Source organism: Lissotriton helveticus, chromosome 7, assembly GCF_964261635.1.
Source record: "Lissotriton helveticus chromosome 7, aLisHel1.1, whole genome shotgun sequence".
Lineage (NCBI taxonomy): Eukaryota > Metazoa > Chordata > Amphibia > Caudata > Salamandridae > Lissotriton > Lissotriton helveticus.
Genome location: NC_136068.1, coordinates 414,925,158 through 414,951,000, shown reverse-complemented (window position 1 = coordinate 414,951,000; position 25,843 = coordinate 414,925,158). Strand labels below are relative to the sequence as shown.

At 46.8% G+C, this 25,843-nt stretch overlaps 1 protein-coding gene across 5 annotated transcripts in view; it reads left to right on the top strand.

The window, feature by feature from the left end:
- Window positions 1-25,843, top strand: part of NFATC2IP (nuclear factor of activated T cells 2 interacting protein) — a 748,854-nt gene that overhangs the window by 564,565 nt on the left and 158,446 nt on the right. For all 5 annotated transcript variants that reach the window (XM_078652306.1, XM_078652304.1, XM_078652305.1 and 2 more), the window contains one exon: window positions 4,744-4,912. In XM_078652306.1, coding sequence (XP_078508432.1) covers window positions 4,744-4,912 — 169 coding nt within the window. The remainder of the gene's footprint in view (window positions 1-4,743; window positions 4,913-25,843) is intronic.

Below are 25,843 nucleotides of genomic sequence, written 5' to 3'. Positions count from 1 at the left end.
TATACCTCTGTCTGCCGATATTCGTGTGCCTCAATTACGAATATGACTGTACCACCTCTAGGTGTCAGTCCATTTTCTATAAGTTTTAAGGTTATAGATCTCCTTTTAATGACCGGAATGAGTATTATATCCGCGTCTGCTGCTTGCATGGTAGCATCAGCATCTGCTATTTCAGTGGCTAATCTAATTGCCTCTCTTTCTCCATCACTGTCTCCCATTTTACTGACAGGATGGTATTATTTTTGTTTGCAGATCAGGTTTCTTTATGGAAACAGAGATTAGGTGCACAATATTTTGGAACTGTTTTATCCTTCAACGTTGACTATACCAAAAACCATACATAGGAGTTCCCTCCTGCGAGGTTTTGGAGGATTTATAACCTTTCACCCACTCCAGACGTCTTTGGAGTATTTGGGAAAAGGGGTCTGAGTGAGAAAGCACGACTGAGTTACTCTAAATGTCTTACGTTAGTTTTATCGCCCTTTCCAAACGCGTTGGGCGCCATGTAGTGTAGTTCCTATTTTCCCAATAGGCTCTGCGCATTGGAATAGTACCTACAATAGTAAAGGCCTAGACCAGACGTTAACTAGGTCTACTACTGTCGATACTAGACTTAATTTTTGGGTTTGCCAGCTAAGCTCAGAGTTCGCTAGAAACTTTCTCGAATGTTCAAGGAAGGATTAACTCCCCTGATTAGACAAGAAGGGATTTAGTTTCTGACAACCATAGAACATGACAACTTTGCTCTCCCCTAATCAAGAGTCAATCTCAAGAGTCGTGTGAGCACAAGGCAATTATTTTACTCAGTCAGTACGTGCATTTTGTCATCAGAATGTAGAGAAAAGGAAGAGACGGGCGTGTTCAATAAAAGATGTTATTTATTGATCAGTCTCTTTTCTCGTACAAGAGAAATGGATCGATATTATGGCGATACTTATAGTTAAGTAAAGTGCATACATTAGAAGCAATAGTATAAAATAATACTGTAAAAACATTGATATGGTTTCTGAGCCATATGATGTTTGAAATGATTAAAATATATTTACATACACATATACATTTGACTAAACGTACTCAACTGGTGTTTCTAGATACGCCTACCCCGTGTACCTGACCTAAGTCTAATGCGTGGGCGGGAATAGAAAGTTACAGTTTAAGTTAAGTTTGTTTTGCCAAGTGAATAACTAAAGAATTCTCTAGGAGGGGTTATTCAGTTCTGTACCTGGAATTTAGGATGAATGAGGAATGGTATCTCTTTCTCTGCTCTCGATATTCCAGGCTGCCTGCGGGGGCTGCCCAGAAGCGCCGGTGCTGGGTCTCTCGGCTTGAGATAGCAGCGCGTCTCTCAGCGCGTCAGGAAGGCGGGGCTGCTGCCTGCGGGGTCTGCTTCTGCTCTCTGCTTCGGCAAGTATGGCTGCTCCGTCTTGTCACCACGCGTGTGTTTTGCATAGGGCAAGATCGGCAATATTTATACCTTAAAGGTGCCGGGATTGACGTAAGGATGGACATAGGTACGTCAATAAAGATGTCATACGACTTGCTCGTTAGCACATTCTTTACTAAAGTTCTCTGTGAAATCAAAACAATGGCCGCACGGATTATCCAGGTTGTCATAGGTTTGATTTGTTATGAGAACGTCGTATGCCTTATCAGGGGCTGGAGGAATATCGCTTGTCTAATTAGATCTCAAGCGTTATGACCTAATCAGATAACACGTTCCTGTGCCGTAGTGTGACTGCGTCAGATAACGGTATCTGCATCATGGGGAATTTCTTGCCTCATGGGCTGACTGTTAGTTAACTAGCTAGGTAGTTTAACCAGAATAGGGTCAGGAATAGGGGGATCGATTCAGAACCTATAGAAATACACGACAATGTCATCAGTGATGTCATCAGTGATGTCACTGACCATGTCATGAATGATGTAATGTGACATGATCAGCAGTGGATTGCGGGTGCGCGATATATAGTTAGTGCAACTAACTATATATGGAATTTCAATGGTTTTGTGTGAGTAAAATAAGGTTTTTTAAATGCTAATTCCTAACTATATATGGTCTATAACCTATGGTTTTTTCAGTGAATATATATATATATATATATGTGTATGTATGTGTATATATATATATGTGTGTGTGTATATAAGTGTGAACAAGACTTTGTCGTCAAAACGTGTTGGTGTGGGGAGTGGTGAGAGATGCCCACTAAATAAAGTCAACTGGAGTGTGGCATTATCTTTTTGTTTAATAATATTAACAGGACATGGTTCTGGCCTGATCAGACACCCTTCGATAATCGATCGGTCATTGGGGACCAATTTGGATGATTGTGTGTATATACCAAGATTTGAACTGTAGCGCACAATACTGGCTCTCAGGAAGGCACACGCCGAAACGAGTCTGCCAGGTGCTACAACTGAGAAGCACGTTTTAACTTTTTATGTGCAAAAAAAAAATTTGCAGTCGAGTGACTCAAGCTGTTCAGACCCGTTTCTAACTTGTTGAGCGGGATTGGTTGTTGAGAGATATATATATCAAACTCCTATACCAAGGTGCGGGGAGACGACGCCATGTCTTGCATAACGAAAAATGTATTTACAAAACGGCTGCTGGACGCGTTTCGCCTGACTCTGTAATGAATTACGGACTTTGCCTAGTCAGCCCGTTAACGACGACGCACCCTTTGTTATGGTGATGCAGCAGTTTTGACTTGGCGTGAGGAGCTACGTGTGTGTGTGTGTGTGTGTGTGTGTGTGTATATATATATATATATATATATATATATATATATATATATATATATATATATATATATATATATATATTGCTCCAGGGTCCCTGCTCTTTTCTTTCTATGCCATCTAAGCATCAAAATCTTATTTTCTTTCAGAAGAGAGAAAAATGTGTGCTATTTTATTGCCCCTGCAATATTTCTGTTTGTAATTAATAAAAAATGAAATATCCAGCCTGTACTGGTGTTTTTGTAATGATTTTGGCTTGCTGTAAAAAGCTTGTATGCTCTCTCCCTCCACAGGACATGTACACAGTGCTTGCGTGAAATTTCCACCACTAAATATGAAGCCCCAAGGCGTGGGATAACTCCTTGCAAATACAGATTTTACCTGTCATAAAGCAGAGGGGTGTGCAATATACCTGCTTTGTTTCGTTTTGTTTGTTAAATCACTGAGCCACATTTGTCTCTTAAATCATAAATTGCTTCATTCTAAACGCAATCCATCATCCATCCACCTGTTCATACATTTCTGTTAATGTGCAGGGAACGTACATATGCAAGCACGCACACATATGCATACTTTCATATATAAAAACCACTTCATTTGTCAATTAACTGCATTTATTGTGCCTACTGCTTTAACCCTCATTCTACAGCGCTTGTAAACCAGTCTTGTCAAATATGTTGTACTCGCATTGGTTGCCTCATACTGCTATTTACTTGACTTTTAGAAATATTGGAAACATGTCTAAAAAAATGGAAAAACACAAATCTCGCATATGTGAAAACTGTTGACTTTGCCAATATTTGTGGTGGTTTTTCTTTTTTTTTTTTTTCTTTGATTCACATGGTATAATGTGGACTGGGAAAACACCCAGCAACTTGGCTCTCCCTTAGACCACTCTTATTCGCTTTAAACTTCGGGAAATTGGGCTGCAACCCAGGTTTATTAGTCACCCCATAAATAAGTGCTGGTGGGGTCCACCAACTGAAATTAAGCACTGCAAGAGCCTTCATGGTGCCTGTGAGCTCCAAACTGTCACAGCCCTTGCATTGTTTGCTGGAATTTAATGTCTGTGACTTTCAGACAAAGAAAATTGCATCTTCATGCCCACTAAGCATCAACGTAATAAACTTGTTGAGCGATATGAATCCCACACACCAGGGTCATAACTCCACCCCAGAACAGAAATTGCATTTTTGACTTATTTTGTAACTGATCCTTTCATTTGACTGTAAAAAAAAAATAGAAATTAAAGATCTACTGGTTGGAACTTGAATTTCCCTAAATGTGGACTCTGGCGGATTACTAGTATATCTAGTGTAAAATGGAGCTGCTCCATGTTTACCTTTAGTAGAGCTACTATTTTTCACATGGCAATGCTGGTTCATTTTCATTTTTTGACCAGCAAGTGACTAGTATGTTGTCTCTTGACTGTGAAGAAATATTTCGATATGCCTGTTGGGGCTCATCTCTGCTGCTAATAATAGTAAAATGCTCCTTTCCATAAACATTTAACTGGATAGGTGTAAGGGACACCATGAGAGTTCTGTTTTTAAGGCATTAAGATTTAAGTGCATACAGGGTTGTTCAGAGGTATATGGCCAAATGAGAAAATAGGTTATCTGAACGGGGGAAGCTGTTGGTGACATGATGCTCCCTTCAGATTGTAGACCTGAATGGGACCATTTGGCCATGCTTAGGGGTTCTGAGATGAATTAGTAACTGTTCTGATTGTGGTGGGTGGTTACGTCGTGTGTTTTGGTGATTGACCACTTCGTATTTAAGACAACTGATTTGTAATATTTTGCTTATAAGTGGTATTTGTAGTGTCCATCGTTGGTTGTGGTCTGCTTGATGACCAATTTTTGTTCTTCATTTCTGCAGTGTCAATAGGTAATGTTTTCAAATGGTGAAATACAGCTGAGTTCTTGCTTTAATATGTAGATCTTAGAGTCCTTGTAAGCGGTCCTTGCTATTGAACTGAAATTTGTCATTTTTTGCGCCTAGTGAAGTAAATGCAAAACTCAAAGACCTTGACATGTTGCGATCACCGACCAGCCAAGCCTTACCGAATGATAGTGATGATGAAGTCATCCTAGTGGATTCCAGCATAACACAAGAAATCACTCTAAAAGTGCGGCGGCATTCCAAACTTTACAGAGTCTCCATGCAGATGGTAAGTGATGGTATTACAAGCATCTCGCACTCTTAACATGCAAGCCTTTGGCTGTTGTAAGCTTAGAACTGGAAGTGGAATTTATTTTGAGGAAAACGGGGAGAGGGAAATCTCTGGCAACACCTGAGGCTGATGGAGATATATTCCATCACTAAACTTTGGAATCTTGGATTGATAAGATGAAAACTCCCTGTGCTTGTTGCAGAGTCCTATAGGGTAATGATTCTAAATTGAGAACTCAGTGGCTTGAGGTGGCATTTCTTGCGTTCTTTCAAGCATGTTTTACATTATCAATTAATGATCAGGCAATTCCTACTTGATCTTGTTTTGAAAGTGGTTGTTGGGTGGGATTTTACTAGGAAATCATTTTTTAGACTAAATGCTGAACGTTCTCTATATTGCATTCTACTTTTTGGCCGGAATAATGTAGAGTTAGCAACAAAAACATTAGTACAGTTCATTAATTGTGGAGAGATCCCAAAAGCGGAGGGTGCCCTTTTGATGGAGGATTTGAGCTTTACTTTCCTTGTATCAAGGATTTTGGCAAACACAAGCACCAACCTACCTGAAACGTTGAAAGTGTGGATATTTACAATAAGAAATGAATGGGCCAGGCAAACAGTTACAAGCAATTCCTATACTCTGATGGAGTAGAGTCACTTTTATGTGATTTGTGCAATTACACCTATGCTTTAAATGTCTTGGAGATGAACATAGTCTAGTTGTGTCCCATCTGAATGGTACCCCACATATGCTTTTGATCGCCTTATTTTGCTGAGCTGTTAAACAGTATTAGTCACTTACCTCAGTATGTTTATTGACCCTGCGAGTCTTTCACTCCCTGCTGGACATTGTTTCAATGCCAAATCAAGGACTTGTGACTTATCTGTCCATTTATTCTACTTAATAGAGCCAAGTTGTGGTTGAGGTTATTGGATATGAGTGTCAAAGTGTGCTTTGTGAACTTTCTGTATGATCTGCACACCAATTTAGTGGCTAAAGTGCGTTTGACGCCAGCTTGGGAAACGTCCCGGGCATTTAGCCTCAAGTGTGGTGTGTTATGGCTGTACTTTGGCCCCATAAATAATATTTTTGGGGCTGAAATTTAAAAAAAAGGTAAAAATACAAAGAAATATCAGGACAAAGCATTCACAGGTGTACATGTCCTATTAAGGTCATTGATGCAAAGTAATACAATAAGTAATGAACAGTGTGTCAAATTATATATGCAATGTCCCAAGGGTATTGTCCGGGCCCTGCAGTGGGGCCACCTTGGGGCAAACTTTATCCTAGGACATGGGGTTTTACACCACACAGAGAGGGGTGGGGGAGGGGGTAGTCTAATCCCAATGTCAGAAGTGAACAAAAACATTGCAATGCTAAACAGTGGGAGGGTCGTCATGGTAGATGCATGTGACTATGCAATATCACGGAAGTTAAAATGTTGAGATGACTCCTGCTGAGGTGTTGGGAAAAGCAGAGACATGGTTGGTGAGTTTTTAATCGGGTGGGGAGTTTCAGTCCCCTATATGCCAGTAGGGCTTGGCACTTGAGGGAATGAAATAGGTTGAGTGCTTTAAGCCTAGGCGGTGTAAAGCACGAGTGCTCTAAGCGGGCAACTTAAGTTATCTGCCCAGTTATAATCCAAGAGATTGGGGCATGCCGCTGTGACCCTCCCCCAGTCCCTGGTGAGCTACAGTATAGCGTTTGAGAATGTATGACACTTCCCTCCCCAGATAAAATTGTAAATATCCTTTTGGAGATTGAGAATAGAGTCTTGCGAGATATGAGTGGGGAGCATCTGAAACAAGTATAGAGTTTTAGTCAGAGTGGACATTTTGACTGCATTGAGTCAACACATCTAAGAGCAGGAGTGGTTTCCATCGGTGAAAGTCCTCCAGGACTGAGCACCTATATTCCAGCCAATTAGCGTGAGTTCAAGTTGCAAGATCAGGGGTCGGGTGCAGTCCCAGATATTTGATAGATTTTGGAGCCCATTAAAAGGGGTAAAGAGCCTGTGAGTCAGGGAGGTCTGTTTTGTTGATTGTTAGGTTAAGGGCCTGAAATTTAGCCATTTATTTTTAAAAACCAAAGACCTTTTCAAAATCATGCAATGCAGTGACTAAGGCAGCAAGGGAAGACTCAAGACGGGTGAGAGCTAGTAGAAGATAGTCAGCAAACTAGGCCTGTTTATTCTCATGCCCCCGAATTGTAGCTTTAAAGCCATCTCATAGAATGTGGCCTGAGAACTCGTGGAGGGTTTCATTTTTCCATTGTATGTCAGCAACATCCACAGGGTCCCTCAACAAATGGGGAGGAAGCCACCATAGGGAGCAGACGGGGGAGGTGGGGCCGGCCCTGGCCAATGTAATCTCTAAATGGGCATGGTCGGAAAGATGTCTGATAGGCTTGCAGAATCAAGGCTCCTTAATAGCGTGGGGATAAGGGAAAAGTAGTCCATGCGGGAATAGACTGAGTGGTCTTGGGAATAGAAAAAGTAGCCAATGCGGGAAAAGACTGAGTGGTCTTGGGAATAGAAGGAATAATCTTGAACCCTGGGATAACAGTATTGCCAGGCATCTGTCAAGCCAAGTTCTGTAAGATCGATTTTGAGCGCGGCAGACATCTCAACCATACATTGAAATAGTGGCACTGGGGTCTAACTCTGGGTCGCATAAAAGGTTAAAGTCCACGTTCCCCCCCCCCCCCCCCCCCCCCCCAAGCCCGCCATCTCTCTGCCAACCCGTCATGTGGTTCTGTAGGGTAGCACTGAGGTAGGCATCCTGGGCTTGATTGGGGGCATAGATATTAAGGAGTGTAAGTCCTGTGACCCCCTTTGTACAATGAATTATAAGAAGCAGCCATTATCATTCATCACCACTTTGGTGGCTCACATCAAAATGAGGCTTCGCAGAGTAGAACATCCGGGTCTTGTATAAGGAGATGGCGCCAGACCTGGTGCTGTTTATTAGGGGCGTTCAACCCTCGTGTGTTAAGGGATAGGAATTTGATTTGTGGGTTAACAGCCTTGGGGAGGGCACGTCGTGTGAGCAGTGATAGCGTGTAATGGTAAGTGGGGCACTGTTTCAGGAGTGGTATGAACCGACTTGGAAACCCCGTGGATCAAGGAGTGTCGGGCTCCATCCCCTGAGAGGAGGGGGGAGTGGGCAGCCACGGGAACTTGAGGGAAGGGTACCTAGAGTTTCTGGAGGGTAGCCTGAAGTAGTAGCTTCGGTGGGCAAGATGGGGGGGGGGGCATAGCAGGGCAAGTCTTATAAGAGTGTTCATCCCCTTAAAAGGGGAGAAAGGAGAAGGAATTAAAACACCAAGCAGCCAACATGGCCCAAATACTCCATTCATATCTTGAATCAGTGGTGTACCTGCAGGGGGGCCATTCGAGAGAAGTCACTCTCCTATGGATTGAATCGAGTGGTGTTGTAAGGAAGGGGGGAGATTCAAAGGCTCTGTCCGCTTGCCAGCATTGGTCAGGGAGATGAAAAGCAGCCAGAAGGGCCTCCAGCAGTCCAGTGTGACAATGCAGTGTGTTGCAGTGCCAGGGCATTGCTGCGGGGCCAACTGAGGTCAATGGGACACCAGCCTCACCCCAAGCCCCGGCTTCAGTTACCAGGAATTCGACCATGGAGCAGCACGGAGAAGCAAAATATCCGTTCCTGGGGGTGCACCTATCCATCTGCTGTCTGGATGAGTGGGGGGGGGGGAGAGGAGGAGGAGAGATAGATCCTACATTAGTCAGAGGTCGATGGGATGGGCAATGGACCACTATCCTGGTTGCTTATGTGTTGGATAATGTCCTGTTTAGCTTCGTGCAGTCACATTTTTTTTGCCTGTGGATGTGAGAGGACTGTGCCATGACCCATTGCGGGTTCAAAGGTGGCTGACTGAGAAAGCACAGCAGGCGCGAGCTAGCCCAGTCTGTGTCCTGCGCCAAGCCCAAGAGTTGTTTTGCCTCCTTCAGGGACCGAATAGCTCTGCAACAGCCCTCCCTGGTGAAGATGAGCGCAAAGGTGTGGCCCCACTGAAATTGGATATTGAGGTGCCTTAGCTTGTCAGTGTGGCCTTGAAAGACAATGTCTGTCTTTTTTCCTCGAGGCCTGGAGGATAACTTCCTTTTTGTTAAAGAAATTAACCCTTGTAAGGATGTTGGGGGCAACCTTTGTACGACCCGGGGCCACCTGTTGGGCTCTGTCCAATGCTGGCTGGGAGGCATCGTCCTCCCTGATGTGGAGGAGGTCGGCATTAAAGATCATTGTCTTTGCCCTCTGCTCCTCTTGTAAGTCTTTGTATGCAAAAATTATTACTCCTACTTCTATTCTGCTTGTCTGCCTGTTTGAGTTGCAATTCAATTTGCGGTTCTTCCAAAACTGCTACTCTGCCATTGCATCTCCTGCTCCAACAAGCGTGCGTCCACTGTGCGCTCCAGGACATCTACGCGACCCTTGATCTCTCACTTCACCCCTGAGTTCATGGATATGGGTTTTGAAATCCAACCTGAGCAAGATTCCCTCGGAACGGCAGCCTCAAGCTGCAGCAGCGTGGATGGAGGCTTCAAAATGGCAGGCGAGGCAGGATCAGCGGGGCTGGATCTGGCCGTCAAAGATCCACCTGAGCCCCCGGTGGGAGCCCATCTGACTCCCCCAGAGCCCCAACGGTCCAGTCAGGGACAGCATCCAGGCCTGTGCATGTCGCCTTTGCGCAGTCACCAGGCCTCGCTGGGGAATCTAGTAGCATTTAAACCCACAGGATCATTTTGGAAGAACAGTCTTTGCACAGCGTAAAGATTTGTTATTTGGGTGTTCATTTTAATTTCTTTGGCTCCTGGCAGCCTCAACACACCAGCTCATCTTCTAAACTCAGCAAGTCTGATGGAGCCATGTTTAACATAACTAAAACAAGCACTGGCGTTGCCAATAGGTCTCGCAGTAGGAAAGTTGGAGCTATTGGTTTTGTACATGACATTTTATATTTATATATCGTTATTGGCATTGTCAATAACAATCTATAAATATAAAATGTAATTTACAAAACCAATAGCTCCAACTTAATGCGAAACCTATTGGCAACGCCAGTGCTTGTTCTTAGTTTAAAGCTTGGCAGTTTCTGTAGCAATACAGGGCATTTCGCGTGTACTTGATCTGTATCACTTTTCCCCCCATAATTGTGAGGCAGCGGTTTCATTTTGCAGCTGTGATAAAATGTGCCCTGGCACACGTGTTAATGCGTGTTGGAGGCAGCAGCATTGGTTATTTGTACCTGCGGCTTACTATTAAGTCAAATGCCTTGAGCGGCTATAAATAGTGCCAAAGGTTGTAGCGCGTTTTTTGTGCCTTTGCGTTATGTTATAGAGGGGCTATGTACTATATGATAGCCCCAGCCAACATTTTATGTTGCTGGGGCCCCCTTTTCCAAATTCCCGTGTCTCTGCCTGTTCTCAAAGAGCATTAGAGGAATGCGCTCTTGGAGATAAGCTGATAATTTATGGGTGGGGGATGGCCTTCAACTCTGAAGAATCCCTTGTGCCCGCTTTGAAGTGGAGTGGGGGGTTTTATGGCCCTTCCCTCCATCTGCCGAGACGTGAGCAGCATATGGCGGCCCGCTCTAAGTGTTGTGTCCAGATAATCCGCATAACTTTTCAGGTTATGCTTTTCTCATGCGCGAGGCATTACTGCGGCAGAACGTTTTAGAGCTAAATGAGAATAATAAAGGACTAAGTGACCTCAAAAATGCCAGGAGCATCACATAAATCATTTCATATGTGTAAGTAAAACTCATTAATAATAAACACCTTACTGAGGCTGTGAATTCGGTGGACACGTTAAACAGTGACACTTTTATGGTGTTGAGTTTGGCAAACCTGTAATGGGCATCCCATCCCTGACCGCCATGTGCTTCCTGGCTGCTACGCTCACTCCTGTCTCTAGCAGGAGCTTGCTCGGGCCTTTGGAGTCTGACGGTGAGGGCTGGGGCTCGGGCACCCCTTTTCGCTGTGCTCAGTGCAGCATCACTGAGGTTGAGTGGGTACAAGCTGCCGGCATGAGCAAATATAGACATGGAGTGGCGAAAAGGGCTCAATCAATCATCCAGCAAACTCTGCAATAAAACAAGTGAACAGCGCGTATTGTTTTTTATTTTTACTTTCGAGTTTGTTCGCGTTTCAGTTTTCTAGTTATTTTTTATTTTTACAGATTATTATAGAATAGAATAGAATTATAGAATTACACGCAACATCGAGAGGTAAGGAGGGGGTGAGGGCAGGAAAGCGAGGGAGTGAGTGGAAGGGGAATGTCTAGGGTGGGAGAGCAATAGAGACGAGAGTGAGTAGGTCAATGAGAGCGGTGCGGGAGAGACAGAGGTGAAGAGACAGTGTGGGTGACAACGAGTAATAGACAGAGAGGCACAGAAGGGACGCAGGAGAGGAAGCAAGGGTCACAGGAAAAAGAAAGATAATTATGGTGTGTGTGCCAGAAAGTTTAGAGCGAAAGATGCGGGAAGAGAGAGCGGAACACAGACGTTGAGAGATTGAGGGGTGACAATGAAACAGTGCGTGAGGGACAGAAAGAGGAAACGTGAGGATGAGAGAGAGTCAAGAGAATGAGAGAAAGAATCAAGGGGGTAAGAATCCAATGAGATAGAGAACAAGAGAAGCAAATGAAGCAGAGAAGCGACTGAGGGAGAATGAGTGATAGACGGAGATGAGGAGAAGAGGATAGGAGAGAGAGGAGGGAGAAGTGGGCAGAAAAAGAAAGGGAAATAATGAGTGTGATAGACACATTGACCTAAGTGCAAGAGATAGGACCTAATGAACGAGAGGATAACATTAAATAAATGCACGCACGGAGACAAAGTGAAATAATGTGTCACCAACACGTACCTGATAATGCAGAGCGGCCGGGAAACTGAAAGTACGGCCAAACAGCCATGATGCGTCACCAACACGTACCTGATAATGCAGAGCGGCCGGGAAACTGAAAGTACGGCCAAACAGCCATGATTAATTAGGGGAGGAGAAGCCGCAGAGCGCACGCTGGGCGAAGCCCTTTGATGTGCTCTGCGGCCGTTAAAATAAATGCAATTAGGAGGGAGGGAGGCTGATGCGCGTGCTTGTTTGGTCACGTGATTCACGCGAACTCAAACAAAACCGCAGCAAGAAGCCCTTGGTTTGACGAGGATTTTGAGCACTTGAATTCTCGCTCCGCTCAATGCGCCTGCGCGCATCGATAGGTCGCGAGACCTAAAAACGGGGAAGGGGACTATTTTATGTTCCAGCTGCTACATATGAGGCATGAATATGGGGGCATCACAAGTGCTCCCTCCTTCAAATAGAGAAATTGTGTGAAGAATAAAACTGAAGGTGCTCAGGGGAAGTTGTAAGAATCTTCTGCATATACAGATTTAAACCGGTGTTGCATTGGAGGACACTGTCCAGCTAGCCCCTATGCTTCTTTGGGTGACCATATAGATGAACCCTAGCAAAGTTCTGTAGAGATGTTGTTCTAGTTTGTATCATTTTGGACAATTGGTGTTCCGTCCCTTGGTTGAAGTATTTCTAAATCTTTTCAGGCGTCTGGCTCTTTGTTTTTGTCCCCAATGTATTTTTTTTAAAAATAATAAACTGCCGGTTAAGAGCCTCTTTCTGGAAAAATGTGAAGAAAACAGGTTACAAGGAGAGCTCGGGAAAACACGGACTTATTATTGAATTCTCTGCAGTGTGGAGCCTGGTTTTTTTTACCTCTCACTAGATCTCACGCAATGGGAAAGGTCTCCTTTTCTGTTTTAGGGCTGGTTCAGTTTGGCAGCTTATGAATATTAGAATATCCGTTGATGCCTGATGAGGTATCACTCGGGCCTGTAACGGGGTCTCTTCGCAACCACTTTTGCACTTAATTTTGTAATTACTTTAGTTTTCCACAAAGACTTTTCCTTAACACCCTGTTAAAATCATTAGGGCACCGAAGATGTCTAGAGGCCCTGTGTCATCTGCGACTCCGATTACACTAATTATCTGAAAGAGACTATTAGTTACAGATTCCTTACCTTAGAATTACCCCCAGGCGTCAGACTGGATCTGGAAAAAATTTCTTAAGCAGTACCACTAGGTGTCAGTAGGTGGTGTTGGTCGATTCTGCGTCCGGCTGGCTGGTCGCCAGGATGTTGCAGTGCCTACTAAGAAGCAGCACCTGTGTGCTGACATCAGTTATTTCTTTTTCTGTGCCAACCTAGCGCAGATCCAGGGAGCTTGCCCCGTAGTCATTTTTTGACTAAACTTTTTTCTACTTTTGTCTACTTTTTTTTCGAGTCTTTGACTCCTGGTACACGAGGGATGTCCTATCGTCTGACCGGATTCAAGCCCTGTGACTCCTGTTTCAAGCAGATGTCCATGACCGATCCGCACCTTGTGTACCTCTGTTGCGTGGAGCTCGACTATGACCCAAAGTCGTGCTCTGACTGTCAGGCCATCAATCCAAAGTCTATGCAGGAGCTGTCCCGAAACCTGTTGGAGGTCCGGCAATTAACTCTGCGTCGCTTCCGGTCTCGCTTGAAGGGAAGGTCTTTGCTCTCCTCGGGTAAGTTGAAGCACAAGAAGAAGGCGAGGAAGGACGGTCGTTCTTCGCCTTTGCTCAATTGGTCGGCTGGCGCAACACTGGACCCGGAGCATCGTCGCTCTAAAGCTCCGTTCCTGGTGCCTGACTCTTGGGCGACTCCGCTCTGCGCCCACCACCTCCCCCCTCCCAGTTTCGGGGAACTGAAGCATCCCCTGCCCAGCTTCATATGTTATGTTATGTTATGTTATTAATGGGTCTTGTATAGCGCAACGGCTACTCCAAAGGAGTGTCCCGGCGCTTTGTGCTCCAGACCCAGAAAAGAGACTAAAAAAGAAACATAACAGTAAACAGAACAACAGAAGAACGGGGGGAACAACACTCTACCCAGCGAATAACCAAGTCTATGTTCTACGAAGCCGTCCACTGTGTGTTTGGGCAGACTGGCTCCACTGGTGCGCCTTCGTGCCCCGCGGAGCCAGTTAGGGGCTCTGGGCCTTTGATGCGTTGGGGCCCCGTCACGCAGGGTCCCCATCGATCCAGGCCTGGATCCGGATTGATGCCGGTCGACCTTCTCTGGCACTGATCCCGGCGACTGACCCCGGCTGACGTGTCCTCATCCTCTAGATGGCCCCAGAGCCGGATCGACGTTGGAGGATACTTTTGTTACCTTGTTCATCCCAGGTATTCCCCATGACCCTGAAGGTGATGACTAGGACTGGGAGGGGTCGGTGGACCCTTTAACAGACCAGCTGGAAGAACCAGACTGGAGAGAGAAATTGGGTGACACCAGTGGTCTGGATACCTCCTCAGACTGTGGCATACTTTATCCCGCTATCGTGGCTACGGAGGAGAGAGCGTCCTTTGCAGTGGTAGTGCGTAGGGCAGCCGATTCTTTGGGCCTGGAGCTCACTACAGTGGTAGGCTGGATTAAACCGCTGACAGAGGTGCTTAAACCGGTGGCAACCTCCTCTGAACCCCTCGTGCCCTTTAATGAAGCCCTCACGGATGTCCTTCTGGGCACTTGGTCCAAGCCCAGCACAGGGGCTCCTGTGGAACGGACGATTGCCCACCGCCCATCTCCAGGCAATACCATTTCCCCTCACCCAACACCCTTGCGCCAAGAGCTTGGTGGGCTAAGCCTCTTCCTCAAGGACGAATTCCGTTCTGCACCCCTGGATAAGAAATCCAAGAAGCTGCCTCATCTTGGGAAGCGTATGTTCTCTACCTTCAGCTTGGCGCCGCAGTCTGTGAATACCGCATGCCTCTTGGGCTGCTATACCCATACAGAATGGGATGCGGTTGCGCAAGTGCTGCCTCAGTGCCTGAAGGAGGCCCAGGCCATTTTCTCCCAGGCAGTGGCGGATGGGAGAGACACAGCAAAATTCACAATCTGCTGTGGACTGGATACCACCGACACTCCGGGCAGAAAGATTGCCACGTCAGTAACCCTTCAGCGCTATGCCTGGTTGAGGAAGTCTGGTTTTTCGGGGGATGTTAGTGTCCACCTTGCTGGACATGCCATCTGATAGCCGTCGCCTTTTTCGTGATGAGGCAAACTCTGCGCTGGAGCGCTTAAAGGATTCTCTGGCTACAACCAGATCCTTGGGCCTCGCTGTTTACTCCTGTTATCCCACAGTCTGCCTTTCGCCCCTTTTGTGGCTACGAAAGGGGGCACCCCACCACATCTGGCTCAGTGCAGCCACCGGTCCACGCAAGCTGCCCAGCCTCTGTGTGGCTGCGGATGTGGGATCCAGCGCCGCGGGTCTGGGAACCTGCCGGCAGGTCAGTCCACCCTTTCCCCCCTGCAGCATCCTCCAATCCCTCTTAGTCTGACCTACCAGGGCCATGGCCGGCCAGTGGGTGTCAGGATTTACCATCACCTCCCCCACTGGCAATCCATCACATCACAAGTGGGTTTTGCAGATAGTCCGAAGGGGCTACTCCCTCCCCTTTGAGACTACCCCTCCTTCTGTGTCATCGTCTTTCGTTCGCATGTCAGAGGATCATTTAGCGCTTCTCCGTCAGGAAGTCTCAGCTGTCTTGGCCAAGGGAGCTGTCGAGAGGGTCCCTGCGCCAGAAGTAGGTTGTGGTTGCTATTCCCGCTACTTTCTGGTGCCCAAGATGGACAGAGACCTGCGCCCTATCCTAGACCTCGGGCCCTCAACCGCTTCCTTCGGAAGGAGAAGTTCAAAATGGTAACCTTGGCTCGGGTTCTATCTGCCCTTGACCCTGGAGACTGGATGCTGGTGTTGGACTTGCAGGACACCTACTTTCACATTCCCATCCTGCCAGCCCACAGACGTTACCTACTCTTCACGGTAGTTCGCAAGCATTTTCAGGTCCCCGTGCTCCCCTTCAGCCTTACCAGTGCCCCTTGGATGTTCATGAAAGTGGCGGTGGTCGTAGCTCATCTGTGCAGATCAGGGTTTCCAGTCTTCCCCTATCAACGACTGGCTGTTGAAAGCGGACTCACCCCAGGCTGTCGTCTCCCACCTCCAGCCTACGGTGGACCTCCTGCATTCCCTGGGTTCACTATCAATGTGCCAAAGGCACACCTGACTCCCTCTGTCACTCCCTTTCATCGGAGCAGTTGTGGACACAGTGCAGTTTCGGGCCTATCCTCCCAAGCAGCAAGTCCGAGATATTCAGGCTATAACACAGATGTTTGAGCTTTTACCCTTTATTTCGGTGAGAATGACCCTGAGGCTGCTAGGCCTCATGGCCTCCTGCATCCTGCTGGTGGAGCATGCCAGATGGCATATGCAGGCTCTGCAGTGGGACCTGAAGTGCCAGTGGGTGCAGCATCAGGGGAATCTCTCACTATGTCCAGATCTCAGAGGGAACTGCGCAACAACTGCAGTGGTGGTTAACAAACCAGAATTGGGTCAGGCAGCTTCCCCTCCCTTCCCCAACCGGACCTCACGGTAGTGACCGATGCATCTTTTCTGGGATGCGAAGCCAACTGGGAGAGGCGTAGATCAGAGGAGTCTGGTCTCCGGCAGATGTAGTACTGCAACAAACAAGGCAGGGTGGGGTCGTGGACCCTTTGTCAAGAGGCTCTTCGCCTTTGGACAAGCGCGATAGGGCCCAAGTCATTCTTGCGGCTCTGGACTGGGCACGAAGAGTTTGGTACCCCGAGCTCCTGAGCATGGCCATCGATCCTCCGATCAACTGCCCTCTCAGGAGGTTTTTCTGGTGCAGCAGGGGACGGTCCTCCACATGAACCAGTCCAGCCTCCACCTCCTTTTGTGGAGATTAAGCGGCGACAGCTGACAGCTTTTGACCTTCCTCCTGAAGTCTGTAATGTCTGTAAAGGCATCCCTCTGCGAAGACTGTATGCGCCTGTCGATGGAACAAGTTTGTGGCATGGTGCACTGCAAAGGCTGTGGACCCCTTTTCCGCCTTTCTTTCTGAGTTTCTTTTGTTCCTTCTTTCTTTGGCCCAGCAGGGCTCTGCTGTGCTCTGCTTTGAAGAGCGACTTTTTATTGGATAAACCGCCTCAGCAAAGCAGCATCTATGGATGCATTTTTTTTATTGTTTATTCATTGTACATCAAATATAAATCCTACAAACCTGTGTACATCGCATCCCATAGTTGTTGCTGGGTCAGTGGCCCTCCTGAAGAGTAGAGGTCACAAAACAGCTTTCCTTTAAAGCGACAGATAGCAGCATAACATAGCAGATAGTACATTATAGCTGTTATACATACACTGAGAGTGGTAAGTTTAAATAGGGACAGTGTAGTTTCCCTCGCCTGTAGATGTCAGTGGTGCCTTAAATAATAGTAGGCTGGCATGTCGGCCTGAAATAGGGGTACCTGGTAAGTTGCTCAGCTAATCAGTGGTGTCCAGTGAGGGTTGTGCGTCCGGGTCTGTGAGGTCGGGTATAGGAATCGCAGGGGTCTCTAGCGCGTGGCGGACCAAGTGACTAACAGAGCCCAGATATCTTCGGGTCTAGACGCTGTGGACATTAATTCCCAGTATGCCAACAGCATCTCCTGGCAATAAGAGATGTCCTGAATCCATGAGTTTACTTTCGGTGTATCTTTTGATCCCCATTGCATCGCGATGAGGCGTTTGGCCAGGAGGAGCATCATGGCCGTAAGGTGGCCCCTGCCTGGGGGTGCCTCCGCCACATGTCCCAGCAGGGCTGTGAGAGGGGTTCGGTCCGACGGAAGCCTGTTACGTCTTGAATAGTGTCAACTGCTGTGGGCACTCTTAAAGGCTATCTGACAGCCATTGCTGCTTTTCTTTGGCTGCCAGATGAGCTGGATTTGTTAAAGTTCCCTATTGTAAGTCTGTTCTTTAAAGGCATTATTAATCTCTTTCCTCCATCTCCTTTCATAATGCCTCAGGGTGAACCTTGTTTTGACTTATGTGCGCTCCCTTCGAGCCTCTTCACAACTCTCCTCTTAGGCTTCTCACTCTCAAGACTGCCTTTCTTGTTGCCATCACCTCTGCTAGCAGAATAAGTGAGCTGCAGGTTCTTTCTTCTAAGCCCCTGTTCTCATCCAGACAAAATGGTGCTTCGAGCAAGGCCCTCGTTCCTGCCTAAAGTTTTAACAGCGGACAGACTATTAATCTGCCTGACCTTTTTCCATCCTCCGCACCCTTCCAAGGAGGAGAGACTCCACCGCCTGAAACCGAAACATGCGCTGTCTTTCTACCTTAACTGCACAAAGGATTTCCGGGTGGACGGTCAGCTCTTTGTTGGCTATGTGGGTGACAAAAAAGGTTTGGGTGTGCAGAAGCGTACCATCTCTCGATGGGTAGTCCTTTGTATCCAGATTTGTTACGCTTTGGCTAAAAGGAACCTCCAGTGGGACTGCAAGCTCATTCCACTAGAGCTACGGCAGAAACTACTGCTTTGTCGCGTGGAGTTCCACTCCTCAAGATCTGCCAGGTGGCCATATAGGCTTTTATGCACACGTTCGCCAGACATTATTGCCTGGATATTCGGGTAAAGAGGGACAGCTACTTTGCCTGTTCAATCCTCCAGGACTTTCTGGTGTGAAGTTGGTTCGCAGACCCACCTTTGGGGATGGTATTGCTGGGGTGTCTATGCTAAGGTATGGAATCTATATAAAGAATAGTCTTTCAGGTGAACAAGTTACTTACCTTTGGTAGCGATGTATCTGTAAAATACCTATATTAGTTAATAGATTACTTACCGCCCCACCCATCCTCCCCGCTCTGCGAACTGACTTCTAGGTATAGGGTCTCCCTTGCAAGGCCCTAGTTTTATCGCACCAGTGGTCAGTGGATTTCATGGCTCTGTGCTTCTGGCGTGGAAAGTAGTGTCAGAACTGATAGCGTGTAGTGGCGGCATCTAAGTAGGCATCAGGACGTCATCCTGGTGACCACGATGATGATGACGACAGACGCAGAGTCTACCAACGACAGCTACCGATGCACAGGGGTACTGCTGAAGAACAATACTTCGGATCCAGTCTGGCTCCTAGGGGTAATTCTAAGGTAAGGAATCTATAACTAATGTATGTCTCTTACAGATACATCATTACAGAAGGTAAGTAACTTGTTCATCTGTTAGTGGGTGAGCGCCTTTCTTAAGGCTGCAGTTCGAGCGAAGAGCACTATGGATGGATAATTGTAGAAGGCTGGCTCTGCACACTATACCTTACTTTGGTATAGTATACACAGTCCAGTGGAACCCCAAAGGTAGGCATAGGTAAAAGTAGATGGCACAGTACTCTCTATTCGTTGTAGTGTGGGTGAGCATTAAGGCTTTATCAGAGGGTAGTGTTAAGCATTTGTTGTACACACTCAGGCAGCAAATTATGTCGCACTCAAAGACTGAACTCAGACCAATTTGTTTGTACCAAAAATATTACGTTATTTCATTTCTAGAGCCAAGCCTGGCGCAGGTAAGTGAAATAATACTTGGCAAAATCTTATGCAATGTTTTACAGTTGAATGCAGGTTCAAATGCAGTTGGTTGAATTACAGATAAGTCAATATTTTGAAATTACTTTTTAGTTTCTTTACAGATTACTTTGTATATTACTTTTCAGATTATCTTTTAACTTACTTTTTTCAGTGTTTAATACAAACCACCTCCAAACTTGAAACAGTTTTCAAGACAAGCAGTCACTGCAATCCTATAGGAGGACATGAAGTTAATGGTTTGCTAGTACTTATTTGGGGGAGTTGGTATTCTGGGGTTCGAACCAGGGTTCCTCCAGAGTCAAGGATGCGCACTCAAAACTCCCTCAGTGGCACTAGGGCGGCCTGGTGCAGATTGCTGAGGCCCATTGTTATCCAATAGGGTGATAGGAGGCCTCCGGTTGGTGGCTCCTAATGAGCAGGCCATAAAGTTGTGGACGCAATGCTCTGGGGGTTAGGCCCAGGGCACAGGGGGATCCGTGTGAGCACCCAAAGTGCACCCGAAGGGGCAGCTAGGTGCTGTTTTGGCTTCAGGTCAATGTTTTCAATGGGGATTCCCTGGTTGCAACAAAGACTGTAGGCTCTGGGCCAAGATCTGCCGGAGGTTACCACCGGTTGGAGAGGTATGTTGGGATGCTGGGACATAGTCGGTAGGGCCTCCCAAGGCCGTGGGACGTCTGGTGCAGGGGTGTCTTCAGGCGTCTGCTTTTCTTACCAGGTCCGGTTGCAGTAAGGGAGATCCTCCAGAAAGAGGCTGCAGGTGTTGATTGACCTGCGTCAAATCTTCAGAGATCACTAGATCTCAGGTCTGGATGGGAGCCAGTTGCTGAAAGCAGCAAACGGCTGGGGTAACTTACAAAGGCGGCAAGCCTTGAAGCTTTCCCTTAGTGGACCCCATTGTCCCAGGATGTGCATTGTTTCAGACCCCCGAGAGCCGCAGGCTCTCGACCCAGGATTCCAGAAACATGTCTGGTGGTGGCAACTGGCGAGCATACACTCAGCCAGGACCTTAGTTAGGTCGTTTTTCAAGGTGCATCCCTAGGATGCCCTTGGAGTGCATTTTTCATTAAATCTCACGCTGGCATCGTTGTGGGTTTAATGTGCCAAAGTGTGATACCAAACTTACCAGTTTTCAGTAAATCTATTATGGTACTGTGGCGTTCGTTATGACAAACTCCCAGCATTACTGCACTTACAATGTCTAAAAATTGGCTTAGGCACTGTAGGGGTACATGACTTATGCACCTGTACCCTCACCACTGGTATAGTGCACCCAGCTAGAGGGGTGGCTGACCTATGCCAGGGGAGTGGGTTGTAGACATGGCACACAGGGATGTGTGCCATGTTGACTCTTCACTTTGTTCTGCACCAAAGCATGCAGCCTGCAATGGCAGTATATGTGTGTAATGTACAGGGCCTCTAAGGGTGGCACAATAAGTGTTCAGTCCTTCGAGGCCTTCCCTGCCACAGTGCCCTTGGTACCTATGGTACCATGTACAAGGGACTGACCTGTGGCCAAAGAGTGCCAATTGGCAGTTTAGGGAAAGGACATAGGCCCTGGGTACCTGTTTGGCAGGAACCCTGTGCACACTCCGTCAAATGTGGATGTGGAGAAGTGTGGCTCAATGGTTAGAGCGGCAGACCCTGATGCAGAGAGCTGGCCCGGGACCAGGGTTCAATTCCTGCCTCGGCTGGCCTCGGCTGGTCTCCGCGGATCTTGGGCTCATAATTCCCCTGGACCTGATTTCTCGCCTCGGTGCCTACTCTAAGCATGGGTCCCACGCTGCAACTCTGGGCAATAGCTTGCTTAGTCTCCACAACGGCCCCCTACAGCGCTGGGGATGCCTGGTTGCACCCTGGGGATGCCCAGGAGTGGACATTTCATGGGGAAAAACCAGGAAGGGTTCCCTAGCGGTATGAGTACAGCGCCAGGACACTTAGTAGTATCAGTGCGCTTTACAAATACGTCAATTTCATTTCATTTTCATTTCAAATAACATCAGCAGTTTGGGAAAAAGTGGGGGCAACCATGCAATAAGAGGGTACTTTCTTACAATCATGTCTGCATTATCTATATATTCGTTTTATAACCATATGCTCGAGGCATATGAGCTGCAGATTCTACACTTTGCATTAGATCGCCACCTGGTGTTGGGCTCGGATGATTGCATGTTGTCGTCTAGGAAGTCTTTGTAGTCACAAGATGGGTGACTCCTCCCTTGGACGATAGTGCACATGGGCACCGGCTCCATCCTTAGATTGGATTTTTCCGCCACTGGTTTTGGATGCAACTTTTCCGCTCCGGTTTGAAAATCTACATTTCAAAGACTTTGACGCACAAAAAACTCTAAAACAAACTTTAACGTCAATATACATAGGCTCGACCTCATCACTTCGATTCCGGTCGTCGACGCGGTCCGTTCGGCCTATCCACGAGTTAAGGCCTACAACTCATGGAAAGGACACCATTCAAGAAATGCCCAGTGTGTGGATCAAAATCTCCACACAGCGACCATCACGAGGTGTGTAACCTGTGCTTATCACCTGAACATGAGTCCAGCTGCACAGCTTGTGCGTCCTTTCGATCCAAGAAGACCATTCGAGATCGGAGGACCCGTCGACGCGGCATGCAGAGATCAGCTCCGGAACCAGTGGATATCTTCGAAGAAGGTCCATGAGTCCCCAAGGAAGATTCCGATGATCTCCAGATCGTATCTGAGGCAGATGACTCCGATGACTTCATACCATCAGGTCAACGCGTGAGTATGACTGGCCCTACCCTAGCCCCAACCCATAAAACAAAGGCTAAGGTCAAAACTCCGCCTTCTGGGCCCAGTTGAGACCGAAACACTGCTTCGAAAGCCCGATCCCGGCTCCGAAGAAAACATTAAAGCCTTCCGGTTGCTCCATACCGAGCAAACCGCACGTGCCGATACTACCAGCTCCTTTGGCACCGAAACCGTAAAGTCCTGGTTCCGAAAAGCACGCAAACTGTCGACTCCTAAAGACAAGACGGCACCGAAACCAATGAAGCCTGCTTCGACCCAAAAATCTTCAGTGCCGAAACCCACAAAGCCTGATTCTGATGCCTCTAAGCCCTCAGACCAGGCCTCGACTCCTAAAACAATACCTTTCATGCCAAAAAGTACACCAAAGGACTATACAACAACTCCTAAGGCTAAAGACAAGCAAAAACCAGGCCCGGAGCCAAAACAATCGGCACCGAAAGCAATTTCTCAAGAGCTTTTTACACCTGATCCTTTGCAGAAAAGGATATACATAGATCCAGAAACAGGACTTGTTTCCACCACACCACACCACACAGGAAGTCAGATACAGCACCTACACCTCCAGTGCCTGTCAAGAAGGACTCTGCTACATCTCCTATGCACCCTTCTTCTCCTGTATCTCCTTCTCCTGTTCTACCTTTAAACATTATACCTCAAAATTCTCCTCCTCATTCTCCACAACATACACCTCCTCAGGATGCTAATGATGATCAGTATAGCATGGGGGGAGGGGAAGACAGATGACCCTTTCCCCTACCCAACAGGTTCACCAGACTGGGAATATCCAAACCCACAGGATACTCCTGATACTCCTGACCCACATATCTATCCATCTAAACCTTATCCTCCAGAAGATAATATTGGGTTTGGACACTTAATTAATAGGGCTGCCATCTATCACAATTCAAGCAAGCCGGGCCGAAGACGGCTGTAATGCCAGAAACCGGTCCCCGGAAGCTTGTTTCCTTCCCAGTGTAAGAATTGGCTTTTGTAGTTTGGTTTGCCCTGTTCCCATCATGCACTGGGACAGGAACAGACTAATTTGCATACAGCCAGGTTCTGAAACTGGGATGGTGCAATGAGCTAAAAAACGGTGTTGGATCTAGCCCTGATCTCTTGACTGGGTGAGAGTATTCTGCTTAATTCAGAGACTCTGTCCCTCACCACCCCTTGTTGTAAATTATCTATCACAATGTCACCATGCATTCAGATGAGGCAGTCGAAGATGTTTTACTAGACACAAATCTGTACAAATACTGCCAATGATTAAAGGAGTCATTAAACATGCACCAGAAGTGTTTAAAGATCCTGTAAGAGCTAGAATCATAAACCCAAGGATAGAGAAAGTACAGAGCAGCTCCTGCGGATCCTGCCTACATTAAAGGACAGCTATCCTTAGACTCCCTAGTAGTTTCAAACGCTAGGAAAAGAACAAATTCCCAAACATCAGGCGAAGCACCACCTCCTGATAAAGAATCAAAGATCATAAATGCTTCAGGGAAAAGAACTGCCCAAGCTAGCAATACATGGCGCATTGCTAACACACACGCCCTCCTCGCAAGATACGACGGGGCACACTATGTTCAGCTAGAGAAGCTCTTACAACATCTACCTGACCAATATAAGGCACAAGCAGATGACCTCATACAAGAGGGTAAGCTTATCTCAAATGCCTCCATTAAATGTGCACTAGATGTGGCAGACACTGCATCCAGGGCAATAAACACCAGTGTCCTCCTTAGACGTCATGCGTGGCTACGCATTTCAGGATTTAAGCAAGAGGTACAGACTATCTTAAATCAACCATTCAACCAACAATTGTTTGGTCCAGAAGTAGACACAGTTCTTGAAAAAATGAAAGCCAAGTCTATGGGAGCTCTGCAGTCTACCCAAGCGAGAGGCTTCTTTCATTGCTCCTTTTACAGAGGAGGCTCCAAACAAGCTGGAGCAGACAATTCAGCTTCATTTAAAACCAATGCACAAGCATCCTCTAATAAAGGATACTTTAGGGGGGCTACAGAGGTAATAACAATAAGGGAAGCGGTTGAGGTAACAACAATCGATCCTCTCCCACCACTAAACTGACTTCCTTCAGCTCCCCCAACAGCATACCACTCCTGTAGGGGGGAGATTAACACAGCTCCTACCTGTCTGGAATTCCATCACAACAGACAAGTGGGTAAGACAGATTATCCAGTATGGTTACTGCCTAGAGCTTACAGCTACCCCTCCAAATATACCACCCAGGCAGCGTCCAATGTCCACAGATCATCTAACGCTGCTCCAACAAGAAGTTCTCTCATTGCTGCAAAAAGATGCAATAGAGCTAGTTCCATTGCAACATCAAGGAACAGGGGTCTACTCACTCTAATTCCTAATACCCAAAAAGGATGGGACACTAAGAGCAATTCTAGATTTAAGGCCTCTCAATCTGTACATACACTCAGACCATTTTCACATGGTCACTTTACATCAAGTGCTCCCATTATTGCAACAAGGCGATTTCCTCACTACACTAGACCTCAAAGACGGCCACTTTCACATTCCTATACATCCTTCTCACAGGAAGTATCTCAGGCTTGTGATAGAAGGACAACAGTATCTATTCAAAGTCCTTCAATTCGGGGTCACAACTGCACCAAGAGTGTGTACAAAGTGCCTAGCAGTAGTAGTAGCACATCTCAGAAGACAACATATACATGTCTTGCCATACTTGGACGATTGGCTCATGAAAGCCAAATCATTCAACCAGTGTGTTCAACACACCTCACACAATTCAGACACTGCACAACTTGGGGTTTACAATAAACCAGACCAAGTCACATCTACAGCCCTCTCATGTACATCAATACCTAGGGGCTACCATAAACACCAATACAGCTCTAGCTTTTCCCAGTACAGCCAGGATACAGAGCATTCAAGCCTTAGTCACAAGGTTTCAAAACCAACACTCTCTCCCAGCCAGAGTGTACATGCAATTAATCGGCATGATGGCATCTTGCATTTTTATTGTACCATATGCAAGACTGCAAATGCGCCCATTGCAGGAATGTCTAGCACATCCGTGGAATCTGGCACAAGGACAACTAACAGACCTGGTGTTGGTGGACAGCCGCACACATCGCTCTCTGCAGTGGTGGAACACCAAAAACTTGTCCAAAGGGCGGCCGTTACTCGAACCTGTTCCACAGATAGTACTGACAACAGACACATCCCTCACAGGATGGGGAACACATCTGCTCCACCACACAATTCAGGGAAGATGGACCGCTCAACAAAAAGTGCTTCACATCAATCACCTAGAGTTGCCGGCGATTTTCCTAGCACTAAAGTCCTTCCAAGTGCACATACAGAACAAAGCTGTCTTAATCTGGACGGACAGCCATGTACTACATACAAATACAGGGAGGCACACATTCCCTGCAACTGTCCCAGCTCGCACAAAACATTTGGAGATGGGCCATGCCACAAAAAATATATCTGCTTGCAGAACACCTTCCCGGAGTTCACAATCAGATAACCGATCTGTTAAGTCAACAGACACAACAGATTTACGAATGGGAACTACATCTGCAAGTTCTTCAACCATTCTTTCACAAGTGGGGTCATCCAGACATAGACCTGTTTGCCACACACGAAAACGCAAAATGCCCATCCTTCGCGGCCAGGTTTCCACAC